The following is a 19441-nucleotide window of genomic DNA, read 5'->3' on the forward strand; positions in this document are numbered from 1 at the left end:
CTCAGACAAGCACGGTTCCTCTGAACCCAGTTGCACACTCCAAAAACCACAATCTTTAAGGCCACAGATTCCTCTTTGTCTACCTTCCTCTTGGTGAAAGAATTAAGCTTGGAATAAGAATAACTTTATGTGGCCTGGTGCTGTGGCTCACGCCTTTAATCCTAATACTCTGGGAGGTGGAAGGGGAGGATTGCTTGAGTTTACAGTTTCGAGATTAGCCCGAGGCACTGTGAGACCCTGTCTCTACAAATATAGCTGGGATTTGTGGGGGGGAAGGGGGCACCTGTAGTCTCAGCTACTTGGGAGTCTGAGGCAAGAGAATCACTTGAGCCCAAGGGTTTGAGGTTGCTGTGAGCTATGATTCCAGTGCATTCTATCAAGGGTGACAAAGTAAGACTCTGTGTCAAAAAAAAAAAAAAAAAAAGGCTTTATATGTGGGAGTTACAGAAGAAAAAATTCAGCACCTGGTGTTTATGTACCATAAAGTCATTACTGTGCCTCGCTCAACTCTTATTTTCTTTTTTTTTTTGGCCGGGGCTGGGTTTGAACCTACCACCTCCGGCATATGGGACCGGCGCCCTACCCGCTGAGCCACAGGCGCCGCCCTCAACTCTTATTTTCTACCAGTGGAAAGGAGAAGGAAAGTGGCTACATTTAGAGGCTGCATTTTTCTACCCTAGACAGCCAGGATCTATGGGTTGACTAGCTAAGCGGAAGCACTAATGCCCATAACGTAAGGATTTTTGCTTAGGTGCTCTCCTCAGCAACCTCTCTCTCTCCTATTATGACATCAAGTCCACAGGTCCCTGGTCTTTGGCAATTGGAATATCCCATCTTGAAAGTATTCCATTTTCATGTCAATAGAACAAAAGTGTTCTATGGACAACTTCAAGGTGGAACAAATGTACTATTTGATAGACTAAGAAACACTATTTCTAAACCTATGAGAAGATGAAATCTCAGGGGAGTCAGAGGATGTCTGCATATTGCTGGAGGCTTTAATAAGTCAGTCCCTGAACAAAGGCCTTATGCTAATGACGTGTGGGGGTTTTTTTTGTTTTTTTGGGGGGTCCACATATATGGTTTCCTTCTGATTACTTTGAAAGAAATTTAGTTGTGGGCCCATAAGTAAATAAATATTAGTATAGTTGAGTATAATTTACTAATCACTTTTTTTTTTGATTTATCAATAGAAATTTATTTCTCAGAGTTCTGAAGGTGTCTAGGATACAGGCAGAGCCAGAGCAGTGAGGTTCCTGGTGAGGACTGTTTCCTGGGTTGAAGATAGCCCGTACACTTACATGGCAGAGAGAAAGGCCATCGCTGGGGGTCTCTTTTTGTTTTTTAATTTTGGCGTATTATGTGGGTACAAATGTTTCAGTTATGTGAACTGCTTTTGTATAATTTGAGTCAAAGTTATAAGTGTACCCCTCACCTGGACAGTGTGTATTGCACCCATTAGGTGTGAACTTACCCCTCCCCTCCCACCTGGTTGCTTCCCGTTGAGTTTTATTACCAAACGCGCACATGGGTGTCAATCAGCTTTTATTCTTTCATTGTGGCAGCCTGGCATTTCTGAATGACATCAGTAAACATTACAGGAAACACCATAACTTTCACCTTATCTTGGATAACTTCTACCCTAAAATAAGGTTCACATTTCCCTAAAACCCTCTTTAAAAAACCTTCTTTCCTCCTTTCACCTTCTTAAGCTATGTCACCTAAATGTTGAATCAAGGATTGATGCAAATTTCTGTCCTAAACACCACCAGAGATACTGAAATGTATACATAGCTTGATCTTCTGGAAAGTGGATTTAATGAACGTGTAATATGAAAGATAATATATGCATGAACATATAAACATATCTCGAATTACACATTACAGAGTATCATTATAAAGAAAACAAAAGTTTTACAGAATAAAAGTAACTATGGCAACCTCAAGATTCAAATCAGGCTGCCTCCCAGGCAGTGGGCAGCAGCTCCCAGTTGCCTCAGTAACTTCCTATTACAATGTGTCTCAAACACATAAATTTTAGGGGCACATCAGCTGAATTTCTCACTTAATGTTGTCAATTTAATTTTACCTTTCTATGGTGATGCCTACAATAATCTGATTAAACAATATTCTTTGGTTGTGGCTGTTTCACTGCAGTCTCTTACCCTCTTACCTTTCCGAGTGCTGCTTACCCTGGAACGCTACTCTCCTGGCCGCTGCTAGGCAGAAAGAATTAAGACAGAGTGAGGAGGTATGAGGAAGTTTCAGGAAAACAGCCCCTGACATTGGCTATCAAAGGTTGGTTATCCTCACTGGTCCCTGTACCCCAGATCTTCTGAGTAGAGATCGTTTAAATTGGGGTAATAAATAACTACAATCAGCAGCTTTCCCTAATTGCCAAGCGATGCTGGGCTACCTAATAAGGCAAAAGCCTGAACAGATGGATATTAGAATCAGTCTTATTTTACTAAGGGCTGAGAAATGGCAGCATTGGGGACTTCAACAAATATTTACTGTGTACCCACAACATGCAAAGCACTGTGTTAAGGTAATGAGTAGGATAACGGACGAATGAGGACTAGTAGATTTGAACTTTAAAATGACCTAGAGGAAAAGAAGCAGGTGTGTGTGTGCGTGTGTGCACGCGCACATGTACACATGTATTTAGCACACAAGTACACACGACAAAAGTCATAAGCAAAGGCTTTTATTATTTGTATGAGTTAACAGAAGTCTTCTGAGAAGAGTTTTGTGATACTGGGGAAAAAAAAAAAAAAAAACTTTCAGGTGGTGCCTATCGCTCAAGGAGTAGGGTGCCAGCCCCATATACCAGAGGTGGCAGGTTCGAACCCAGCCCCAGCCAAAAAAAAACTGCAAAAAAAAAAAACTTTCCATGGAGAATAAACAGGTTGTCCTGGGTGATACGTGAAGTTTAAGTAGAAAGAATGGGATAATAATGGGAAAACATTGCTACTATAGCTTGGACTTTGTATTTAATAATCAAATGAAAATCACTGAAATACTTTTGAAAGGGGGCATGGTTAAAGTTAATCTATAATTTGAAGGTGTCTGATCGAATACCATAGAAAGAAAAAAATTAACATAGTGATAAATTAAGATGTACAGACATGAATCAAAATGAAGGCCAGAATCATTCCAGATAAAATGAAAATGGAAAAAGAGAGAAATTTGAGAGGTATTATGGAGATATAATACTGACACTGGAGAGTGAGGAGGGTGAAGCAGGAGAGGCGGCTATTGGATCAGAACCTTAGAAATCCAGTTCAGGAAACAAGCTACCCTGAGTGACACGAGAAGTTTGGCTGGGAAGATGAAGAACAGAAGGTTAGCTGGATGGGATAAACGATCAGTTAACAGTTTTGTGAACACTCACGTGCCAGGCACGATGTTAAGTGTTTGATGTTTATTAATGCACTTCATCTCTACCATGATGTGTGACTGAGGAGAGAGATTATTATTATTTCCATCTCACACGTGGGGAAGCTGAGGCACATGCTAAGAAACTTACCCAGGGCAGCGCCTGTGGCTCAAGGAGTAGGGCGCTGGTCCCATATGCCGGAGGTGGCGGGTTCAAACCCAGCCCCGGCCAAAAAAAAACCACACACACACACAAAAAAAAATCACCAGGCACAAGAAACTTACCCAGTACCATGTAGTTAGGGAATGTTAATGGGAACCCAGATGGTGTGACTTCAGAATTAGCTACCCCTGTACTGTGTTGTGAGGCTCCCTGAAGCTTGAGAGTTTTGTGGGAAGAAGTGTAAAGAGGGGGAGATGAGGAATGGTTAAAGCAAGGTCAAAAGGGATGTGATGACAGGCACCCTCTTTATAGGAGGAGGCCTCACAAAGGCTCTCTGAGGACAACATTAAGAAAAGAGAAGGAGTGTGATGTGGGCAATTTTTTTTTTTTTTATTGTTGGGGATTCATTGAGGGTACAATAAGCCAGGTTACACTGATTGCAATTGTTAGGTAAAGTCCCTCTTGCAATCATGTCTTGCCCCCATAAACTGTGACACACACCAAGGCCTCACCCCCTCCCTCCATCCTTCTTTCTGCTTTTCCTCCTCCCCATAACCTTAGTTGTCATTAATTGTCCTCATATCAAAATTGAGTACATAGGATTCATGCTTCTCCATTCTTGTGATGCTTTACTAAGAATAATGTCTTCCACTTCCATCCAGGTTAATACAAAGGATGTAAAGTCTCCATTTTTTTTAATAGCTGAATAGTATTCCATGGTATACATGTACCACAGCTTGTTAATCCATTCCAGGGTTGGTGGGCATTTAGGCTGTTTCCACATTTTGGCGATTGTAAATTGAGCTGCAATAAACAGTCTAGTACAAGTGTCCTTATGATAAAAGGATTTTTTCCCTCTGTATGTGGGCAATTTTTAAACTCAGGAGTACACAGTTGTGGAGCCAAGATTAGATGATTTTTTTTTTTTGTCATCTCGGTGAAGCGATTGGTGAGGTCACTGGCTGAGAGGGCTAAAAGGGGATACTTGTTCCTAAAGCACAGTTAGGGAAGGGGCTAGAAGAAGACACTACATAAAACCCATTATTTATCTTGTTTTATGAGTGAGAGTTGATTCCACAGAGGAAAAGAAAGGATCAAAAGGTATGTACAAATCTATCCACACATCCTAGCCAGGCACACATCCACACTGCAACAGGGATCACAGGGATACCTGTAGCCACGCAGACTCCAGTACTAGGTTTGTGCACAAGAATTAAAAGGCAAGTTCTAATCTCATAGACCTTTCTCTCTCTCTCTCTCTTTCAAGTGGCTTAACCAGCAAAAAACCAAAGTGCAGCCCACCTAAATAAACAGCATACTGATGTGCATTTTTCCTTTGTCATTTTTTTTCCCTCCTAAGAAATGTTTGCTCTTTAAAATCTGTTACCAGGTGATAATAGCCAAGCACATTTCTCTCTGTGTCTTTCATAGTCACCCCCACACATTTCACCGCGTATTTGCAAGTAAAAGTACCTGTTGCCGTGCACGTGAGAGGCACAGAATGCAAAGCTGTAATGAAGCAGGGTAGGGTCAATGACAGCACCATTTTCTGAATGTTCCATCAGTTCTGTAAGGTAGCAGAGATGTCTGTGACAGCCTCGCACACAATAACGGGCACAGTACTCATCTAACACAAAGACTTGGCCAGGACTAAACCAACCCTGTGAGGGGAAAGAAAAAAAGAAAAGAAATGATAAATGTCCATTTCTTTCTATATTAAGATTCACTTGTCTGTAAGCACTTTCAGGCATTAGAAACAGAAGCTGCACAAAAGTGTCTTTTGACACTTACTTTATTAGCGCTACATTTCACGGTATTTTTAGAAGAGCTCAGGTCATCAATTTTGGAGCTGATTTAGGACCCTGGCCACCTAATGCTTTTTTCTGTTTATTGCTGCTGTTATGAAGTTGAGCAAATTGAAGTTATGTTCAATTTGCTCTTCTTCACTGCCATTCGAAAGTAGTCAAATTTATTCATAGGATCTAAACAAAGAGTGATTCTAAGAAATTCACTCTTGTTACAAATCAATTAATAAGAGAATGTTAGGGAGGATACTATATTTGAAATCTCCTCCTTACCAAAAGCATTTGGTAAAGTGAACTCAAAGAAAATGTCAGTAAATCTGCTAGAGGTATATATATGTACCACTTCAGAACTTAAATATCTGAGATATTTTTTTCATTCCGTTTGTCTTTCTACAACAAATGATATCACCAATATAACAGGGTGGATGTTTTACATCAGTAGCTTGTGATCACCCTGAAATGAGATGTTATAATGTGTGAGTGTGCGTGTGTGTGTGTATGCACGCCCTCTGCAACAGCAGGCCGCTGGGTGGCTGACACTGGAGGGCAGGATTAGGCAGACTTGGTTTACAACCTATCTCAATGGATTATATAGATTTACATGGTTTAATTTAAAACACTAAGGGATAAGAAGGGAGAATGGAGAAGTTTTTTTAAAAAGGGGGCAGAATAATCATGCAAAAGAAGGAAAAGCACAGCAAGAATAGGAGAAAGATGAGAAGACAATAAAGAAAAGGAGAAAGAGGAAAGAACCATCATGCATGGTAATTATTATGATTTTCTCATCATGAATAAATAAACTAAGGTTTAGAGGTATTAAGTGAACTGTCTGAGACCACCCTGCAAACTAGTGGTGGAGGCATGATTTACACCCCTGGTCCTCTGTCCCCAGACACTGCAGTCATATCACACTTACTCCCTGTTAGGTGTAGTGGAAGACACCACCGTGTTCTCCTTAGATCACATATTACACTTGGGAGCATCAACAAAATCACAATACTTTTTGATAGTTCAGTAATTAACACCTTTCAATGGAATCCCAGAGGATACCAGCCCTTACTGATGTTTACTCTATGGGCACCTGTCCATGGAATGACATCATAGCGCTTTGCGATGACTTGTTTCAATCTCCACGTAAAGTCTGAGTTAGGTCAGATTTAAACTGTATAGTTACGTGTAGAGTAGCTACTTAACACACAATCTATAAATAAACTAATGAATTGTTAGTGTGATCATGGCAATAATTTGTTTTATTTATTCCTGAAAGTACCTCCAATGAGTTGGGAACACATCCTGTCCAAAAATCTTATTTTAGAGAGAATATTAACTTTATTGTATGAAGTTACAGGTTGAATATCCCTAATTCCACAGTCCAATATCTGAAAGGCTCCATAATCCAAAACATTTTGAGCACCTATATGATACTCAAAGGAATGCTCACTGCAGCATTTAAAATTTCAAATTTTTGTATAAACCAGTAGGTATAATGTACATATTTTAACCCTGAAAAAATCCAAAATCTGAAACACTGTAGGTTCCAAGCATTTTGATTTTACATAAGGGATACTCGAGACAGTACTATGTTCAGTGTTGAAGAGGTTAAAGGGGTCATAGAAATAGGCATATTCTGGCAGGAAAAATTCCAGGGGAATTGCCATTGACACTGTAAATCTTTAGACAGATGGAATTAATTCTTAGGCTATAATGTTTAGCACTCCTATTCTGAGGCATCAAGCATTCCTTCTAAATACAAATTATAATTTTTATCCCAAATTTTGGCTACTGTTCAACACATACCAGGTACCAATTTACTCACTTTCATTCCCTCTCTTTCTTTTGTAAAAGTCAAGTTATCTATGGAGGACAAAATAACATTAAATCTTTCCTCTGTTAGGTATAGCCCCTTTCATACTGCTTATCCTGCTGTTTTATTTTTTTCCCCCTGACACTTAGGCTATCCTAAGAACAACAGAGAGAAATGCAAGGTGTCACTGTCCAGGGAGCAGAATCCAAACCTTAAAATGTCTAGTAGCTATTAGCAAGTGCTGTAATAGAAGTTTCTTTAAATCTTTATTTAAAGCCTTCTTCTTTCACTCCTTCTCCAGAGAGACTGATAAAGCTCGGTTTAGCATATGTTTGAGTCTATTCTCTTTTCTATTGGGTGGCACAGCTGTCATCTTCAAGAGTATAGTTTTCAAATTGGGCAGCAATCGATTGGAATCCTTTATCCCTAACTCTAAGTATGGTTATTCAAGGAATTGGGAATAAAGTGCTACTTTATAACAGGCATTTCTCACTTTCTAAAATCATTTCTTCTATCTAGAGAGGGCCAGCTAGAGCGACTTGTACTCACTAAGCAAGAATAGGAATCATTCAGTCTGTGCTCCAAAGTCTGCCTCTGGAGTATTCTAAAAAGGAAGGCATGGTCCAGCTTGCACGGATTAGCAGAAATAAACTCGTCCATACCATGTTTCTGAAAACGGTCTGCATCTGTAAAGACGGAAAAGCACGCATAGTACATTTATTTGTCTGGCTTAATAATGGAGAAATATAATTTTTTGAAGAACACAAAATTCTGGCTAGCAGTGGTGTCTCACCGCTGTAATCCTAGCACTCTGGGAAGCTGAGGAGGGAGGACTGCTTGAGCCCAGGAGTTAGAAACCAGCCTAAGCAAGAGCAAGACCCCATCTCTATTGAAAATATAAAACATATTAGCCAGGTGTCAGGGCACGCGCTTGTAGCCCCAGCTATTTGGGAGGCTGACGCAGGAGGATTGCTTAAGGCCAGGAGTTCGAGGTTGCAGTGAGCTATGATGACTCCACTGCACTCTAACCTGGGGCAACAGAATGAGATTGTCTCAAAAACAAACAAACAAAAAGAACACAAAATTCCTGCCTTATAACAGAAGACTACCTCCTATCACAGAAAATATGCCAAGAATTCAGCATATTAACATAAATTGCAAATTTCTGAAGCATAATAAATAAGAAATAATCCATAAATCATTTGGAATGAGAAATTCTGCTTTCATTCAAAGCTACTTCTTATTTTCTAATTTTGAGAAAAGTCGATGTACTTTAAATGTGTATTTACTGATGGAATTGACTAGTAAAGAACCACGTTCTATTCATGAAAACAGCAATGATGGCCCGAAGCCTGCTTTCCAAATGGCAAACTAGAGCAGAAATGAACACACAAGCCCCGTCTGGATCATTTCCAGTCTTCTTTTTGAATGAAGCTTTTAATGGGACCAACCTGAATGCAGAAATGGCAATGAGCACTCTCAAGCTTCAAGTTTCAGAGACAGAAAAAAGGGAGCATCATGTCTGTGCAAAGCCTAACGTCCCAAATGGCACTTCAATCAAAGGCCCAAATTTATTGTTCTTTACAGACTGCATCATCTTTCAATGCCTATAGACCCTGCGGGTTTATCAAAAGGCAAGCTTTTATGATTGCTTTCATTAATGGTATGTTTTGTCAAAGTCTTCAGTGTGAGTTATTTACTAAGTATAGAGAGAACAAGCCACGCACTACCCCAAAGGAGTGCTTGGGTGTTATGACATTAGCTCTGTTAGAGACATAATGCATATTGAACGAGTGCTCGTTTATCAAGATAAAAGTAGACTCTTCTCACAATGGCGGAGCTGACGCTCCATTGTCCCTTAAAATTCATAGATAGATCTCTTTCTGGCCTGTCGTAAGAAGAGCAAAGTCCTAAATGTAACCTACATGTAGTTTCTAAAACCTACATGGTACAACCCTAAAATTGTAAAGGGAAAGAGACAAAAGTGTATTGATTAAATCCAATTATAGACCCAGGCTCATAATAAAACTCAATATTGATCTGTGGACATGATGCTAACATAATCAGTCACATTTAGATATTTAGTCCAGATCATATTGATCCATGTCAAGTTCAACTTTCAGCCATATCTGTGGATAGAAGAACTATATAATTCAAGCTGAAGGGCCCTCAGAATCACATTAACAAAAAAAGATACCCAATCTAATGTACATCTCATGTCAATGACAGACATCAAAAGGTGAATGCAGCAAGTAAGGAATGAATGGCAGTGTATTGATATGAAATGGATGAGGTTATGAACCATGTAGAAATAGCATATGTATTCCTCTGCATTTCATAATTACTTACCTGAATGATTAAATACATTTCATGTGATAAATCAGTATTAATTGGATAAAGACAAAACTAAACTGCTTTTCCTGAACTGAGAAATGAGACAATTGAACTTCTCTCATATTTTATTCTTCTGTTGGAGTGTTTTAATATAAAGTTAAATATATGACAATGTGAACGTATCATTATGTATCAAAGTATCAAAATGCAAAGCACATATATTATAAAATTGGAAGTTTATTTTGTGTTTTAAGAAATTTATCTTAGAAACTTCATTTTTCTAAGTAAAAAAAAAATTTAGTATCACCTTTATGAAATTGAATTACTAGTTTTATAAAACATCTGCTGAATTTTATTCCTTATTTCTTTACCAGAGAAGGTTATCACCAGTTAAAAATAATGCCTATTAATGGCTTGAGTGCTGAGTACAGGATATATAATAAATTTCAGAGGAAAAAGATTCATAATTCTTCTTTTACTACAAAAGTCAGTGAAGGCATTTTTTAAAGACAGGGTCCACTCTGTCTCCTGAGCTAGAGCATAGTGGCATCTTCACAGCTCACAGCAACCTCAAACTCCTGGGCTCAAGTGATACTCCTGCCTCAGGTCCCAAGTAGCTGAGACTACAGGTGCACACCACCACATTCCACTAAATTTTCTATTTTTTGTAGAGATGAAGTCTCACTCTTGCTTAGGCTGGTCTTGAACTCCTGGCTTCAGGAGATCCTTCCATCTCAGACTCCCCACGTGCCAGGATAATAGACCTGAACTACTAAACCAAACCTATATAAGCAATTACCTTTTTTTAAGAAAACAATAAGCATTCAGTCTTTAAATAAAACATGTAAGATTCTGAAAACAAATGAATCTATAGTTCATGTCTATAAATCATATATTTTATGAATTTACTAAGTATTTTCCTTATGAAATACAACTCCAAAACATATATTTACGAATGTGACAAGCCTTTCCAAATTACACACGAGTGGAAACTTACATTTCTTTTCAGCAATTGCCATTAACATTAAATATGATATTCATAATAGCCCTTTAAGCCACAAATAGAGTCCATATTGACATTGAAAAAACTGACAGGCAAACAAACCCACTAAAATTTTTATTAAAAAATTCCTTAAATCCCTCCACTATAATTTTATGAAAGTGAAATATGTTTCTAGGGATTATGCTTTTTAAAAAATATAGACTGTATAGACCAAGCATCTCTGCTTCTTTCCTTCTATGTCGGATAAGCACAATTCAAAACATTTTATGCTAAATACTTTCCTATCTATGTACCAGTATTCCACTCCACCGTGTCCCAAAAGTCACCACTCCTGAAGTTACCATACATAGACAGGGAAAATGGGAAATGGTAGCTCGATGTATCTTTATTTACAAAATGTTCATTATAAAACTTTACAAAGAGGTGGCCAACACATAGACAATATTCTGTAAATATTTTGTAAAATTTTATAATGAACACTTCATAAGGATACATTAGCTACCATTTCCCCTTTTCCCTATTTTTATATGGTGACTGTAAGGACATCCTGGAGTTCCTAAGAATTTAAGAAGAAATAAAAATAAAACAAAAGCGCAACAGTTCTGATCTCCTTGTGTGAGAAATCTTTTGGGGATTTTTTGTTTTGTTTTGCTTTTGCCTTTTTTCAGTAAAACTTAATTTTCAAAAACAGGCAGTTGGATTTAGTTTGTCTGCCCTTTGGACCTTTTTTTTTTTTTTTTGTAGAGACAGAGTCTCACTGTACCGCCCTCGGGTAGAGTGCCGTGGCGTCACACGGCTCACAGCAACCTCTTAACTCTTGGGCTTACGCGATTCTCTTGCCTCAGCCTCCCGAGCAGCTGGGACTACAGGCGCCCGCCACAACGCCCGGCTATTTTTTGGTTGCAGTTTGGCCGGGGCTGGGTTTGAACCCGCCACCCTCGGCATATGGGGCTGGCGCCCTACTCACTGAGCCACAGGCGCCGCCCCCTTTGGACCTTTTTTAAAATGAAACTAATACTATAGCAATGAATGCTAGTGTCTAAAACTCTCAAAAGTAAAATGCATGACAACAATACCATCAAATCCAGGAGGGGAGAAATAGGTGTATAATTCATTGTTTTTAAAGGTTCTTTTTTGTTTTGTTTTGTTTTGAGACAGGGTCTCATTCTGATGCCCTTGCATTCTGGGCTACAGTGCAAGGGCATCATCACGGCTCACTATAACATCACACTCCTGTGATCAAGCAATCCTCCTGCCTCATTTTCCCAAGTAGCTGACACTCTAGGTATACACCATCGTGCTCAGCTAATTTTGTTTTATTGTAGAGACAGTGTTGCACTTGCTCAGGTTTGTCTGGAATTCCTGGCCTCAAGTGTTCCTCCTGCCTCAGCTTCCCAAAGTCCAAGGATTATAAGCAAGAACCACCACATCTGGCCAAAAGTTTCATTTTTTTTTTTTTTTTTTTGAGACAGAGTCTCACTCTGTTGCCCTTGGTAGAGTGTAGTGGCGTGGCGTCACAGCTCACAGCAACCTGAAACTCTTGGGCTTAAGCAATTCTCTTGCCTCAACCTCCTAAGTAGCTGGGACTACAGGTGCCTGCTACAACGCCTGGCTTTTTTGGTTGTAGTTGTCATTGTTCAGCAGGCCTGGGCCAGGCTCGAACCCACCACCCTCGGTGTATGTGGCTGGCGCCCTTACTCACTGAGCTATGGGAACTGAGCCTCATTTTTTTTTTTTAATAATATTTTTTTCGGTGTATATTCGAGCTTTAGAACATGATGTTATGGGATACATATAAATAGCAAAATGGTTACCATAGTGAAGCAAATTAATATCTATATCTCATGCAGTTGTTTTTTTTTGTGATAAGAGTAGCTAAAATATACTTATTTAATAGACATTGCCAATATGATACAATTTTATTGACTCTAAACTGCTCTAGACCAGCGGTTCTCAATCTGTGGGTCCCGACCCCTTTGGGGGCTGAACGACCCTTTCACAGGGGTCACCTAAATACCTCCTGCATATCAGATATTTACATTACGATTCATAACGTAGCAAAATTACAGTTATGAAATAGCAACGAAAATAATTTTATGGCTGGGGGTCACCACCACATGAGGAACTGTATTAAAGGGTGGCGGCATTAGGAAGGTTGAGAACCACTGCTCTAGAATCTTTCATCCGCTACTTTGTGTCCTTTGACCTACATCTCCACATCTCCCCCATCTTTCTCTTTAAAGTTCTCTCATGAACTAAAGTAAACCAGGAAATCAGATGTCATTAAAATATTATCTAGTTTGTTATTTTTATTTTATTTTATTATTTATTTATCTTTTTTTTTTTTTTTTTGTAGAGACAGAGTCTCACTTTACTGCCCTCAGTAGAGTGCCATGGCGTCACACGGCTCACAGCAACCTCCAGCTCTTGGGCTTACATGATTCTCTTGCCTCAGCCTCCTGAGCAGCTGGGACTACAGGCACCCGCCACAATGCCCGGCTATTCTTTTGTTGCAGTTTGGCTGGGGCTGGGCTTGAACCCGCCACCCTCGGCATATGGGGCCGGCGCCCTACTCAATGAGCCATAGGCGCCGCCCTGTTTTTTTTTTTTGCAGTTTTTGGCCATGGCCAGGTTTGAACCCGCCACCTCTGGTATATGGGGCCAGCACCCTACTCCTTGAGCCACAGGTGCTACCTTAGTGTGTTATTTTTATAGCAGTATATTTTCCTATAGTTTTCTCCAGACATACCACATATTACATTTTACTCTTTACAGAGGCAGCATCTGGATCAAATGGAAAACATGCTTTCAGTCAATAACATTACCAAATCCAGGGCTTTTAAAATTGGGTTATACTAGATTACCTACAATTAATGTCTATTTTAACACAAAATTATGGTGACTAGTTTTAAACAGAAAATTATTCATGGTACTACTCCAATGTTCTGTGACAATGGCAAATTTCATTTCAGTTTGTCCTCTGAAACAATACAAGAATATTATCAAAGGAAACCAATAAGATAGGAGCTTAAACAATCTATTGCAAAACTGACATAAATTGTGATGATTAACCTATGGACTAACTACAGATGTGGGACATGGTAATTGAGGATACTGGTAGGGTTTCTATGGCAACGATCTGATACATGCTCCAGCGTCTTTAGGTAGCACTGTCACCAGGTGTGCTAACAGTAGATGGAATAAAACCCAAGTGAAGAATGATTACTATGTATTATGGGTTTCAGAAGTTATAGAGGCTTTATTTAATAACCTGAAACCTAATAACCTAAAAATTTTTAATATTTATTAGGATAATAGCTGTTGCAAGGCAAGGTAAAAGGATAAGTTAGCTGACAGTATCCATTTAAATGGTTAACACTGACTTGAAAATAGCACAGAGAACACTGTGAGAACTACCAGCCAGCTGGGAGACCCCACTGGGGGGTAGGGTATTTGGTGGGCACTGCCCATAACCAGCCTCAGAGTGTGCAAAAATACAATTTCCAGGAAAGTCAGTTAAGTCAGACTGGTGACTTAACTGAGCAAAGTATTTTGGTCCGAGAGAGCAGAAAAAGATAGATTAATCAAAGAAATGTTTGGCAGTCTGGCAAAGGCAGCACATGATGTTTGTTTAAACGTGTGCAAATTGTTTAACAGTACAACTCCCACTGCTCTGGATTATTTTACACCCTTAGAATTTCTACGTATCCTGAGAGTCAAAGAAAAAGGGAGGGAAGTAGAATAGATTCTTTTATTAGAGAAGTTTACAAATATATATTATTTATAGACTAAAATAGTGCCATCTTCTAATAAGCTATATTTCATAAATTTATTAATTTGTTTTGATTATTCTTAAATATTCAGTACGCCTAATTTTAAAAATAAGATTTTCTTTAGTTATAAAATACACACTTCAAAGAAAATTCAGAAAATAGAGGAAATAAAGTGGTAATTAATCGTCCAATTAAACTTATGCATCATGAATATTTTGGGCATGATTTTACCTATACTTTTGGGTTTTTTTAATCGGGCATTTTTAATATAGTGAAAATAATACCACATGTATAATTTAGCATTTCTTCCACTTACCATTCATTGACCATTTTTTACATGATAATACCTTTGTGACTACACGAACGGTAGATATTAGGTTGTTTCTACTTTTCACTGGTAATAAGAAGACATTTTTACTTAATAGATGCTTAAACTAATCTAGATATTCTGGGCTTAGCTAGTAAGTAGGAGACTGTAAACAAAATCATGGCATTCATCAAACATCACATCATCACAAAAATTTTAATACATTTAAGCAAAAGGAAATCATGAAAATACTTACCTTTACCAGCTACAGGTCAGCCAGAAAGTGAGAAACAAAGTATATTTAAATGGTTAAGAATACATACATTGACATAAGGAGTCATTTTAATTTTTATGTTTATTTTCTCAATTTCTACTCATGACTACAAAAGTCTTCTAAAATATAGTCAGAAAACAAGAAAAATAAATATGGAGGTCAAGAAACAGAGAAAAATACTAAGGCTAAAATTGCTCTCTGGAAAATACTAAGGCTAGATTGCGCCCTGGAGCAATTCAACGTCATCTCTCTGACATAGGTCAGGGTCAACATTCTCATTCTGATGAGGTAGCAATTTATTTTCTTCTTGTCTTTCTTTTGGTTTTTGTTTCTTTCCTTTTCTCTTCTTTCTGCTTTTTGTTTTTATTTTTTAAGAAATAAAAAAAAATCCGCTTTGATTGAAAACTTTACTAGCAGGCTGAAATACAAGAGAGCTGTTGTTAACATAACCGTAAGTTCGACTTTTTAGTTATACCAATTCAGTTGCCACATGTAGCCTGACCAACACTCACTTGACAATAAATTGGTATCAAATACTGAAGTAGAAAGGGTTTGTTAGAAATAGATTACAAGGCTCTCCAAATGAACTGATTATGTAAATCTTTCATTCATTAATTCTGTATTGGCTCGCCATGGTCTAAATGTTCTGGGCTAGCAGGTCCCACAACTTTTCTCGCCACTGTGTGCAAGATGGATGATATCCAGGAACTCAGCATACTCCTTGGGCATTCTCTGCGCCCTACATGTAAAGAAAAAGTACTGGAAGACAGGTGAATGAGGGTGACAATTTCACAGAAGTAACTATCAAGTCACTGTATTCAGTGGTTCTTAACTGGGGCTGATTTTGCCCCAATTTCAGCACTGCCCTCTAGGACTTTTGGCAACATCTGGAGATAATTTTGGTTGTCACACTTGGGAGTGGAGTCTTTTGGCATCTAGTATGCAGAGGCCAGGTTTGCTGCTAAACATCCTATACGCACAGGACAGTCCTGCACTCTGCCTCATATCTCAAAATAAAGGTCCAATTATCTGGCCCAAAATGTCAGTGGTGCTGAGGTTGAGAAATTCTGCTTTAAGTTATGAAAAAAAAAAAAAATCACTCTGCTCCCATCACAATGGTGTCATTGAGAACAGATTTACCCTTCTATCTGAAATAACTGAAAATTTGTGAAGCAAATATGAATTGAGACAAGGAGGAGGCAGATACCTGGCCCTCTTTGCCAGGTGTCATGGCAGGTACGCAGTTATGAGTAATGCACACCAGCAAACATTTAACGGAACCAGTGAGATAAGTTACGTCTTAGGCCATTGTAGACAGAGAACAATCCTGGATTGGATACTACATTCGATGATACTTCAGTGTTATGTACTCCCTCTGGAACTTAATTTACTCTGGATGAAACGAAAGGAGAAGAGGGAGAGGAAGAATGTAGAATTGGTTGACTTTAAATCTGTCACTAAGTTACTCTGAAATGATGAGTTTAAGTTTTTTGGCAACATTAGAAATAAGAATTTAAAATACGTTCGATCGCAGAGAAATAAAGTTAGATTTCTTTAAACCTTGGTTCTGATGAAATTTCTTATCTGCTGTACCATATTCAACGTGCATTACCAGGGGTAAGAGGAAGAGAGTTAAAATTTTAAATAAAGTGGAAATATATACCACAATATGCTCTTTTTAAAATTTATTTTTAAAAAGAGCAACTAAAAGACAACTAATTTTAAGTGAGAATAAATAAGATGCTTCCGAATCAATTTTTAATACATAATATTCCAAAATAGTTTTCATTATAATTTTTAAAATGTGCCCCTAATCAATTAAGATAACTTATGAAAATGGTCTGAGGTTTCTGAAATAACATAAAGGAAAAAAAAAACCTTCTGTTCCACCTTTAATTATTTGGGCGTAAGTGCTTTTGTTTAAGATGCCAGTGACCGGACGTGGTATTGAAGGGTGTCTAAAAGGAAGGCAGAGTAGTTATTTGATGGATGAAAAGAAGAGGAAGAAAATAATGCATTTCAAGATGTTATTCCCTTGGAGAAGAATCTGGAGAATAAAAAGCCACAATTTCAGCCTAAAGACAAACAGTTGCAGATGAAAACAGAGAAGTTTTGCTAAGGAGTCTAATGAATTAAAACATTTGGTTCAGTGATTATTATAGCTATGTTTGAATCATCAGTAAATTAAAATGAAAAAAAATAGCTCTTAATGATTTAAATCGGCATTCAAAAATGACTTTTTTTAGCATTTGGAAAAATAAAGTTGGCTTTATAATTTATTCTTTTTTATCACCCTACAAGAGAAAAAAGCTCTATTATTCTTGTAGGTTAAGAACAGCTCAAAAAATGAAGGTCCATCATTTTGATGTGCTGGAATCTTATCAATGCAAATTTTATTTTGCAATCCTTTTCCTGTTTCTACAGGACACCTAATTAAAATCCTGGTAAACAAAAATAAACTTTCCCTTGAGAAGTTTTAGTGAACTGTCTTATGTGCTCTTGGGACATAAGAAATATACCAATGTTTGGCAACCGCATGAATCATTTATTCCAGATTTGTGTGAAATTAGATAACTGATTCTCTGACTACTAATATGAACTATTTTTATTTAATTAGGAATCAGTTAATGATGTAAACTATAACAGTGAACAAATTTGCCTCTGGCAATTTTATACCTTATTAGGGTTATTAATTGATAATCTAATTATTTCTTAACAAAACTTACAAAGCTGAGCATCTGCCTGGAGAGTTCCTCCTTTAGGATTCAGCTTCTGAGTTTGAATCGCAGGAATTGGTTTATATGATTGACCTGTGGCTCTGTACATGGCTTGGACCCATAATATTCTGTCTTGTTCATCATCACTGGCAAATATTACCGTATCTCCTTCTTTAACAGCATTGAAGAACATGTGACCACCCTGGAGACCTGTGGAGGGAGAAAAACATCATTAAACATCCTTTGGGCTGGTAGAGTTCAGTCTTATTCACTAACGGGCCTCATGGAAAAGAATGAATTTGATATTAGCAGATCAATGCTTCACAGGATTTTTAGTTGAAGATCAAATCCAAAGTCCAAGATTTGAAGGGAAACAATAATAAAAAGGTTTAAACTTCCTTATCACTTTGGAAATTAAAACAACTCAGGGAAACAAACAGTCCCTGGCACACTAGCATCTTGCAGCATGTGCAAACATATCCCAGGAAAACGTAGAGCAAAATATGATACTTTATGCCAGACAAGGAAGTCTTATCTGTTCATACATTTATTATTCCAGGAAAAATATATGAGTATAGCAGGAAAAATATATAGGTAAAGCAAAAATGGCACTTTCTATTGTATGGTATTTTTATCTTTGGTAAAATTCTTTCACAGAGAAGATAATATTTTGCATTTCCATATGACCAATTAGTGAATCTGATCACAGATTTCTATTTCTTAATCTCTATTCACTCATTTTTAATCTGTAAGTTATTAATATGTACAAATTGAAATCTTGCCACATTAATGTCATTAATATTCATATATTCATTCATTTACTCACTATTCTTAGATACGAGGGACCTAATACCACTCCTATTTAGAAAGAGAGAGAGTACAATAAGGTGTCATGGGGAAGAGTTAGTAGAATATTTAATCATGCATTTTCCACTTCTTTCTCTTTTTCTGTTGTGATTTTGGCTTTCCAGCTCTCCAGTGAAGAAGTTTACGTAAGTGCTATTAATTTCTCACCTAATTGTTCTATTACAGTAAAATTTATGGACTTCATCCTTGTACTAAAATAACAAAGATGATGAATTATGGCTAAAAATAAAAACCCTCAAAAAGACATAATTGGACTCTGCTAAAGTCATGACCCTGTATGTAAGTGAAACACATGGTATGTACCCTATTAATTGTGCGGAGTTTGACATGCAGAACAGACAGAATATTTATAAGAATTTCATGAACACACGCACGGCTGGAAAGGTAAGTTGACTTAGAATTACCTGGGTGGGGATCTGTATAGTCCACAGTGTATCCTTCAAGTTGCATTAATTCTTGTGGTTCCGACTTTTTTTCTCTGTAACTGCACATAGCAAAGGTGTACTGGCTAACCTGATCGAGGAAAAGAGTTTGCTGGTTGGTAATAAATTTACAAAATATAATTTTAAACATTTTCTTTCTCAGAAGACATTTTGTTCAAATAAAAGTAAAACATAATTTACATATAAATTTTCAAACGTAGCCCCAGAATCAAAGCACGTTACATTTATTAGGTCTTTCGCGCCCAGGGTCCAGCATTTCCCAATTTGTATGGGATATTAACACAGCACCATAGATAAGTAGTCATGTCGCCCAGTTTGGAGTCACTAGGTTAAATAAAGATAAACTAATCCTTTACTTCAGGATTTCACATGGCATTTAATATGCTAACATAGATTGTAAATCTCTAAAATGAGATTAGGAGTAGTCCCAAACTTACCTAATTATGGGACCACATTTTCGAGCATACTTATTTCAAGACCTTTAACCAAGATTAAAAAAAAAAAAAAATCTCAATAAGCGTTGAGAATTTACTTTCCACATAACCAAACCCACAGGAAGTGCCAGGGTGAAGT

General features: G+C 37.7%; 1 protein-coding gene across 9 annotated transcripts in view; it reads right to left on the reverse strand.

Moving 5' to 3' along the window:
- CADPS2 (calcium dependent secretion activator 2) overlaps window positions 1-19441 on the reverse strand; it is a 504393-nt gene that overhangs the window by 142602 nt on the left and 342350 nt on the right. For all 9 annotated transcript variants that reach the window (XM_053609275.1, XM_053609274.1, XM_053609271.1 and 6 more), the window contains exons 10-13: window positions 18830-18938; window positions 17568-17768; window positions 7700-7836; window positions 5015-5202 (exon numbers count right to left, since the gene is read on the reverse strand). In XM_053609275.1, coding sequence (XP_053465250.1) covers window positions 5015-5202; window positions 7700-7836; window positions 17568-17768; window positions 18830-18938 — 635 coding nt within the window. The remainder of the gene's footprint in view (window positions 1-5014; window positions 5203-7699; window positions 7837-17567; window positions 17769-18829; window positions 18939-19441) is intronic.

Source organism: Nycticebus coucang, chromosome 11 (genome assembly GCF_027406575.1).
Source record: "Nycticebus coucang isolate mNycCou1 chromosome 11, mNycCou1.pri, whole genome shotgun sequence".
NCBI lineage: Eukaryota > Metazoa > Chordata > Mammalia > Primates > Lorisidae > Nycticebus > Nycticebus coucang.